The 10,041-nt window shown below is 26.9% G+C and overlaps 1 protein-coding gene and 1 non-coding gene across 2 annotated transcripts; both read right to left on the bottom strand.

The window, feature by feature from the left end:
- Positions 1–2,510: 2,510 nt before the first annotated feature.
- On the bottom strand, positions 2,511–2,605 carry TRNAY-GUA (transfer RNA tyrosine (anticodon GUA)). The gene is made up of 2 exons: positions 2,569–2,605; positions 2,511–2,546 (listed from the first exon to the last, which is right to left on the bottom strand). It is a non-coding gene; the product is annotated as a tRNA-Tyr (tRNA).
- A 5,980-nt stretch (positions 2,606–8,585) lies between these two features.
- On the bottom strand, positions 8,586–9,773 carry LOC110633713 (short-chain dehydrogenase reductase 2a). Its single transcript, XM_021782435.2, has 2 exons — positions 9,575–9,773; positions 8,586–9,443 (listed from the first exon to the last, which is right to left on the bottom strand). Exons 1-2 carry the CDS (start codon positions 9,655–9,657, stop codon positions 8,618–8,620), a joined length of 909 nt encoding a protein of 302 aa, XP_021638127.1. The 5' UTR covers positions 9,658–9,773; the 3' UTR covers positions 8,586–8,617.
- Positions 9,774–10,041: the final 268 nt, after the last annotated feature.

Genomic DNA, 10,041 nt, shown 5'->3' with positions numbered 1-10,041 from the left:
AGGAAATTCATCTCAATAATTTAAATTGTTTACTTCCAGCGAAGTTCACTGTTCATTAAGTAACTTGCTCTTGTGGATAAGTAAGCTACTTTCTTTGAATTAAAGAAAATTTTTTCATTTACTTTTCATAAGTTGAGTCACAATGATAACCAAATAAGTTAAATTTATTAACTTTCTTATAAATAGATGCTCATAAATTTATCTCAACTAAAGAAAGTCTAAGTTAAAATTTGCATTGAAATTAAGCGTCTCATTTCACCCATCATCTCAAATGATATAATTGAATTTGATTAAGATTTAAATTTAAAACTTAAGAATCCTGAAGATGATTTTAGTATCATTAAGTTAAAACTCATTAGTCTACTCTCTTTGATTTTTGTTAATATAAACTATATTTTTTATAATTTAATTTTAAGTTATATAAATGTAAAAAAAAAGTATTATTTTTATTTTGAAATCACATCATTTATTATAAAATTTTCTTTGAAAACAATTTATTATTAAATTTTATTAATTTTTAAATATAACTTAACGATACACAAATTTATTATGATTGTATAAATTATTTTATAATATTATGAAAAATATATATTTTTTTTAATTATCATAAAATTAAAGTAAAAAAAAAATCTATTTCCGTCTCGCCCTGTCCATCATTCTTTACTTTGCCTTGTTCTAATTCCAATATCTAATGGGTGAGAATGGAAATAAGAAAATTAAATCCTCTTTATATCCATTACATTTTCAAAAGTAATAAAATATCGAAGTTAAATTTTATTTCATAAAAATATTTTCATGAAAAATATTTTTTAATTTTTTTTAGTATTCAAAGCATTAAAAAATAAATTAATAAAAAATATTTTTATAATAAAAAAATTAAATTGAGTAAATCATTTTTAAATTTTGATAATTTTATTAAAATGTGAATATATTTATATATAATATTATATAAATACATAAAATTAATTTAATAATATTAAATAATAAAAAATATTTTTTAAAAAATTAAATAATTTTTATAAAAAATATTTTCCATAATAAATTATATTTTGCGACCTTTCTCACAACATATTTAAATGGCCCATGACTTAAAAAAAAAAAAAAAAAAAAAAAAAAAAAAAAAAAAACTCTGTATAGAAACATACATATAAAATTTAACTCTAATTACGTATGACTATGAATAATGTGTTCCATTATCATTAAATTTATGCTTTTAAAATTCTTAAAATATAATAAAAATATTTTAAAAAAATTTATAAATATGAAAAAAATGTGTCGCATCATATATTGCTCCTTAAACCATAAATTCTAGTAGATAGTACATGGTTTCGTCAATATAAAATTGTGAGATTCTTTTAATAAAAATATTCATATCGATTAATTATTTTTATTTTATTTTACCTGTTATTTTTTAATAATTAATTATTAGTTTTTATATATTTTTTAATAATAATTTTATTATTAAAATTTAATTCTATTAACAAATATATTCTTACTGTTAATTGCTTTTCAAATTTAAAATAATTTAACCTCTAAAATTTTGTTTTATTAACAAAATAATATTTATGTTTAAATTTGTATTTAAGTAATTATATATTTTATATTTAAATAATTATATAAAATTATTTAAAATATTTATTTAAATAAAAAATAATTAATTACTGAAATAAAAAATTTAGATTTATGAACTATTTTGCTTAAAAAATAAAATTTTAGAAACTATTTTGTTAATTAAAAAAATTCATGAGCCATTTTATTTTAAATTAAAAAGTAGTTAACAGTCAATTTAAAAGATAGAGATTAATTTGTTAATACACAAAATTAAATTTTAAAAATTAAATTATTACTTAAAAATATATTAAGAAATAATATATAGATTTTAAACTTAATTATAAATTATTCTAAATAAATAAATAAAAGAAAAAGACAATGATATTGATGGATTTAATGGTGTAGAGCCCATGCAATTAAGAACCCAGTTGGATCCAACCAAGAGCCACTCTCGTGCGCAGGTTTGGACATCTCCCCACCCAACAACAGCCGCACGAAGACTCACTCAAAATTATTTGAGTGTACAATGAACTGAAAATGGATAGGCCCATATGGAATGGAACTTGCCCAATATCGTCTCAACACATGTCTCTCTCTTCCCCTTCCAGTACTATGCATTAATGGCGTAGATCTCTCGCTCCATTTTTCAGCCACTAAATCCATTTGATATGTCTTCTCAGTAGGAGAAGGATCATTGTCAATCATCATTGTCCTCTTATTTTTTTATTTTTTTGGTAGGCTAAACTTTTTTGTTCTAATATCCTCCTCAAAAGTACAAAGCTAGATTCCATAATTATTAAATTATTATTAGTCCTTAAATTTTATTATTATTATTATTAGTACATTCTCTTATGTATTTTGAAAAATATGTTAAAATATATTTAAAAATTAATTTTATACTATGTTATTGATGGAATAAACCATTGAAAATACTTACAAAGAAAAAAATTATATATTATTCCGACCTGCCGGATTCGAACCAGCGACCTAAGGATTATCTGAGGCAATATTAGCCAACTACAGTCCTCCGCTCTACCAACTGAGCTAAGGTCGGTGACTGGGACAATCGGCCATATACATATATATGTATAAAATGCGGCTGTGCAGCTTCCTAATGTTTTCTTGAAAATCAACTCAAACATATATATTAAAGGGCTAAGTTTGTGTGAGTTTTTTTTTTTTTTTTTTTTTAATACTAATTATTCTATTGCATTAATGTGTTTGAAGAAAACATAATCAAGGAAAACAAGTTTCTAAGTTCAAATTTTTATGAGGTGTTCTTTTTAATTAATTTATACATATCAAAACAATTTTAATAATTAAATCTCTCATATAGATTTAGTGTATTTTAACAGAATAAAATCCTAAATTGATAATCAAACTCATCCCCTTAATTAGACATGCATCTCCTACATTTAGCGATTTCTACCAAAAAAATTTGGCTGAAATTTTGATATAAATTATTGAGCTATGCGAGTCAGCAAGGTTATATTTTCCACTTAATTAAATTTTATTTTTAAAAATTGACTTAAAAAAAATTATCTAAAAACTTATTAACACCTCATTAATGTTATTTATTAGTAATATGGGATTGTAATAATTTTTTTAAATAATAGGGTGGCAATTTGAAATCAATTTGTTGATACAGATTTTCCTTAATCCAGTTAATATTGGGCCACTGTCTTTGTAAAAGATCTTACTATTAAGCCCATCTCTGTAGTAGCTTGGGCTTCATTTGACTCTGTCTCGGCTGAATTACCCTTGACCAGCAGAGGAAATTGGAGGGATCAGATCATAGGCCAATAGAATTCCAGGGCTGCTTTTATTTGGGGGAAAAAAAATTAACAATAAAATGGAACTTTTTTGGTAGACTTACAAATGAATTCCACATTTAATAAAGAAAAGGATACTAAACATTTGCGAATTCAATAGATATTAATAGTGTCCATTGTGTGAGATATTTTACAGCTCTAAATATATATGAGTTGGCATAGTGGATAGCTCGTTTTGAGGCCTAGTATATACTTTATATATATATATATATCAGGGATAGTTGGTCCCAAATGCTTGGGTTGCAGGCCTGTAGCGTGTGTGTGTGTATAAATAATCGGCAAGTGGGTACCTCGACCTATGGAACTCCGTGTATTAGGCAGTGGAAAGAAGAGACAGATGGTTAGCGACGTTTGAAAATTTTGACAGCCATGAAAAGGTTTCTCATATGTTGAATTCCAAGGTTTGATTAAGCTGTCCTTAACTACCCTTTTCATATATCTAAATTATATGCGCGCCAGCTCTCTTGGTACAGTGAAAAATAATAGTGTTCTGAGAGTTTGCAGTGAAGGGTTTTCACTTTCCACCTGCATCTGCATGCTTAAAATATTCATCCAAACACTACTTGGGAACTCTTCAGAAGACAATGTGGAGTTTCTGTGTCAGTTAATTGCATTTGGATGACATAATCACTTTTATTAATTCAATGGTTGGTTGAAGGATTTTGACAATTTTCTTATTCTCTTTCAATTGAAGGAAGAAGGAATTTATATTAGATTTGGAAACTGCAGATGCAATCGACAAATATTTGATGAAGGATTTTGTGGAAGTCCTCTCTCCATTTGTTTGGACGGAAAGGTAAGGAATCAAGAAAATGCAATAGAAGGACAAGCCAAAGGGGTCCATATATTTGGACCAGTCAGCGTACTGAATATTATAATTCAATGCTTACGTTCGAACTTGAAAAATCCATGGTTGTTTCTGGTTAGCCATAAAGTTTGAAAAAAGAAAAATCTTTGTAAGAAAACTTCATTTACCAACTCTCTTATACCCACATAAAAATAATTATTAAAAAAAAACTTAGTTTAGTTTGAATTGATTTAAGTTAATATTTATAAAAATTAAATTAAGTTAAATTAAAATTAGGGTTAAATCAAAATTAAAATCGAAAGCTTCTCCGATTCAATTCTGCGTCCTGAACTAAATCATGTCGACTCACAGGGCAGGTCCAATCTTATGCTACAGCTGTCTGCCATGGCATTTGGCCCCGTAGCTAACATTCCCAGTTGTCTTTAATTGACTTTCCCTTCAGAATCCAAGAAGCCATGACTTCGACAGAGATATTAATTAATGCACACTGGTTAAGACCATGACAGCTAGACCCAGCAACCACGCTGATTCCAGTTCAAACCGATTTAAAATCATCGATTTAAATTTTGATTTTATTTTCAATTTCAGTTTTAGTTTAATATGATTTAAATCTAAAATTTTATATATTTTTAAAAAAATTAATTTATATATAAAAAATATTTTTTATATAAAAAATTTATAAAAATATTTTTTATTATTTAATTATAATATTAAATTAAAAATATCTATTTATTTCATACATGTATAAATATTTTTATATTTTAATAAAATTTTTAAAATTTAAAAAATAAAATATAATTTTTTTAATATCTTTAAATATTAAAAAAATATTTTTTGTGAAATAAATATAATCTAATTATATAAATTTTTAAAAAAATTTTTAAATGAAAAAAAAGATAGTTCAACTTACAACCTTCTCCATTCAATATTAATTTAAATCAAACACAGATTTGACAAATTTCAATCGAATGTTAAAATGATTTTCATTCTGAACCGACCCTTGACCGAGTGTAATGACAGCCTTGATTTTGATACAGAACCTTCAATTTCCCTTCTCTTTCATGGCTTCCACTGGCAAATTAAAAAAGGTAATTGAAGTATATTAAGTGGGTGGGAAGCCACTGCTTAGTGTTGAAGCGACCTTATCCTATGCCTAAGCTACTACTTAAAAGCTGAAGTTCCCATAAGCAAGTTGTTTTATTTAATTATGCTTAATTAACTTATTTTTAATAGTATAATCGAGGCTTCGGTCTTATTCTATTAACTTAAAAATGTATATAATTAATCAAATATTATATTGATATTTTACTTAAAAATAAAAATTGATATTCATATTCATTTAAATATATATATAATAAATAGTTTAATTATTAAGTAAAAAAATTATAAGTTAGCTTCGAGATGTGTTAAAAATCAAATATTTATCAATAAAATAGTTTATCCATCTAAGTCATTACCAACAAATTGAACCGAATCAGAAATAAAAATTTCAATTCAAAGTTTAGGGGATTGAATAAGAATAGCAGGATCTCCACATTTTTTATTTTAATTTAATTTTGGTTTAATCAAATTCAATTATTGAAAATTTTTAAATTTTTATTGTTAAAAAAAAAATTAATTTGGCCCAAAAACCAAATCATTCAATTTTGATCTGATTCAAAACTGATTTCGGTCAATCTAGTTTTGACTGATTCTGGTTTTGAGTTGAACTAGTCCAATTCTGGTCCAGTTGTGATTCTAAACTAATCTATTGTCCAAATCTACCCTCATCCAAATTTGGTTCAATTTACGGTGATCAAAATGCCCTTATTACTCTCACATATCCAATGAGATTATAAATTACAAATATGAACACACAATATAGTATAATAGTATAATGCAAATGTTTTAGATCAATCATTCTTAAAAATTTAAGACATGACACATAAGTGACATGATATAAAAATTAAATTATATATATATATATATATATATATATATATATATATATTTACCAAATAAAATTTAAAAGATATAATTGTTTTAAATTGAAAATAAAAGGATTAATTTATAATTTACCTTTTAGGTGTCATAAAAATTTTAAAAATAATGGATATTGTCTATATCTATTAGCTAGAGTTATATAGCTAGGTTTCTTTAAAAATACAATTTTGCTTGTTCTTATGTGGTTCAAAGGAAAAATTAAATAAATAAATTTCAAGAGTTGCCTCATAATTTAAATATAAAATTTTATGAATTTTAAAAATTTACATTGTAAAATTTTTATAACCTTAAATAGTCAGTTTATAAACAACAAGATAATACGGATAATTTAAAATAGCGATGACGTAGATAATTGCTATTATTTTTTAAATATAAAGTTTCTCTAATGAGTTACTGTACATATAGTATTTCATTATCCCATACGGTTGACATTCTTTTATAATTGATTTGTAAAGAAAATTATAAATAATTTTACCACTGTCACATAAAAGAAAGTGAATTGTCCACATCACCGCCTCTTTGAATTGTATAAATCGACTAAGATTATATAAATAGACTATTAAGAGTCAAAAGGTTTTTACTATGTAAAATTTCAAAGTTCAATAATTTTATGTTACATGTTTAAGTTTAGGGATAATTTTGTTATAATCGGTGGTAAATTAAAAAAAAATTTAGGTAAATATATAAATAAATTATATAATATAGTTGGTGCATTAAAAATTAGTGTATCTAAATACTCGTATAAAAGCTGTTAAATTTAAGAATATAAGACTCACATATTTGTGGGTGAAAAAACACATGCATCACAAATACACAATAATCTATTCAATATATTAGAGTCAATGGATTTCTTATTCGTAAAAATATATTCTTCATTAAAACAAAGTTTAATACTTAAATTTATGAGAAATTAATTTAAATAAATATATAAATATATAATTAAAAAAAAAGTCAATTCTTACAATAACAGATCTACTACTGATTACAAGCTATTAAAATTAAAAAAAAAAAAGTTGTTAAGTTGTTAGATGAGGGCAAGTAATAAACTTACCAAAGCAGTTCAAAAAAATAATAAATAAAAACCTTACTAAAGCAATTTCAGACTGTACTTGCTGCAAATATGGTTTCTTAATAAACTCCATTTTCACCTAAAAGAATCAAACTGGATAAATTGATTTTAATATTGTCATTGAATCCCTGCAATCTATAATGAGTTTTTTTTTTTTTTTCAAAGAATCTATACAGAGTTTGCTGCTCCCAGTTTATTACATTCATGTATATTTTATATTTAACCAATGAATAATTGACACATAATCTAATTAATTTACTCTCATTTATACATGTCAATGGCTAATCAACCTGATGCAATACACTAGATGTAGTAAAGAATTTTTCATTTTATTTAATTATAGAATATATATGGGAGATAAGCTTTAAGATTTTAAAACATGATATTGTAACATTACATTTTTTATTTTTTAAATAAACTATTGACATAGAATAAAAATAATTTAATGAGTCAATATTTTATCTAAATTCTTTTGATTTATAATGCTTAAGCTGCTACAACAGTAAAAGGGATTAAAGTTGCACATGTACTAATAGTTTAAACTTTTGATATAGTGATAAGCTTTTAATTATATAATTGATATTAGAGCTGAGATCATGAGTTCAAATCCCTAACTAGGAATTGTATAATAGGCTAACATTCTACTATATTTTTTTGACCTATGATGTTTATATTGTTATAATATAAGAGGTTAGAATTACACTTGTACTAATAACTTAAGGTTTTTTTACATGATAATAAATGCGCAATCCTATGTAAAGTAATATAATATTTAATATATGATATTATATTACAATTTTAGTTTTATTAAATAATTAATTATATTTCATTCCATTAAGTAGAATCAAGTGTAACTTTAGATTTTCACGAAAAATTGAATAATTGAACCTGAGACTAGTCAATACAGTTATTTTCGGACACTGACATTAAAGATTATTGGCAAATTGTTTCATTTCCTTCGTTCATGATTTAGCAGTGGTCCTAGTCTGCCGAAAGCACGATAGGAAGGGAAAAGGGAATCTAAGGACTGTAAGAACATTCAACAAGCAGCCTCTGACTAATCTAATGACATATGTATACATTTCATGACTGCTACAGAAATATTTAAAAGTGATTTTTGTTGGCCATATGCATGTTTCTTTACATCATTGTCACTTTCAGCCTCGCAGGCCACTTCCAAGAATTTGGTAATTAATCTTGAAATTAATTAGAACACAAAACCCTTATTTCAACTAATTAAAAGATTTATATTGAAAAAAACAACTAGGAGAGAATTTTACATTTGATGATATTTCCAACGAATGCAAAGCTAGAAAAGAAAAATGAAAAAAAAAAAAAAATCTAAAAAGAAGAAGAAGAAATGGCAAATTGTATTTATAAGCCAACACAATTTCTTGAAGTGGTAATTCCACCATCCACGACAAGATTATGACCACTAACATACTTGGATTCATCACTAGCAAGATAAAGAGCAGCCTCAGCTATATCTTTAGCCCTTAGAGTTGTGCCTTGTAGGTTAGCTAACCCTCTCACGAACTCTTCCATCTTCTCCACTTCTTGGTCACTAGGCAACCCAAAATTCATGCAATCCTCTTCTTCATCGCTACTGGTCCTCCAGGCATTAATAAGCATGGGTGTCGCCACCCCAAATGGAGATATGCAATTGACTCTAATCCCATACCTGCCAAGCTCACAAGCAGTGTTCTTTGTGAGCCCAACAATGGCATGCTTTGAAGCTGAATATGCATGAGGACCAAGACCTCCCATCACCCCAGCAACACTAGCGGTGGAAATGATGCACCCAACTCCTCTAGCAATCATCACTCGAGCTGCGTGCTTGATGCCTAGAGCTACCCCTTTAACATTCACACGCATCACCTGATCAAATTCATCCGCATCGAAATCGAGAATGCTCTTGTGCTTTGGTTGATTTCCAAGCACCCCAGCATTGTTGAAAAGAATATCGAGCCGCCCGTAATGAGAAACTGTGGAGTTAATCAAGTTCTCAATATCTTCTTCCTGGCTAACATCACAGTGAACAAAGGTCACTGCAGGAGCAAAAGAGTTAGCTAGAATAGTTCCCCGTGTATCCTCAACATCTGCAATCACTACTTTAGCGCCATGTCTGGCAAATAGTCTTACAGTGGCCTCTCCAATTCCTCTGGCACCGCCTGTTACTATAGCAATTTTCCCTTCCAACCTGCAAATAACATCAATTTACTTAGGTAAGTAGTCGTGTTTGATATGTAAATATCAGCCTTTTAAGTGTATAAATATAAAAAAAAAAATGTTAAAGAGAAATTAAGAAAATGTAAAACTAAGAACTAGTACCTTCTAGGAGAGGGAGGATTGTTTTCCGTTCCCAAGACATGAATGCCGTGAAGGGTTGTCTCTGGCATCACTTGAACAGGCATGGTTGCTTTCACAAGAAACAGAGGCAGAGAGGGAGAGAGAGAGAGAGATAGAGAGAGAGAGAAGAAAGAACAAGTAAAGGGGATTTGGTGTTGATGAGTGGCGGAAGTGGTTTTATATATATAGGCCGGGGATGCGTATGCAAATACAAAAGGGATTTGGTGTGTTTGCTGTTTTCAATTTAAGGTCAAATGCCATATGTAATTGCAGGGTAACTTCCTTCCAAATATTGCTTATCCCACTGAAAAACTTCATTAATTTGGTTGTCCAAAATGACAAGATTCCACTAATTTGCAAATTTTAATTGACCTATAAATCTACTCTGATCTCGCAGATTCGACCGGCCATGTTACCTTTGTCAATCTGTTATATGTATTAAAATCTTT

The sequence above is a fragment of the Hevea brasiliensis genome, chromosome 3 (genome assembly GCF_030052815.1).
Source record: "Hevea brasiliensis isolate MT/VB/25A 57/8 chromosome 3, ASM3005281v1, whole genome shotgun sequence".
NCBI classification, from domain to species: Eukaryota; Viridiplantae; Streptophyta; class Magnoliopsida; order Malpighiales; family Euphorbiaceae; genus Hevea; species Hevea brasiliensis.
Note: the sequence above shows the minus strand (reverse complement) of the source record. Positions and strands in the feature narration are given on the sequence as shown.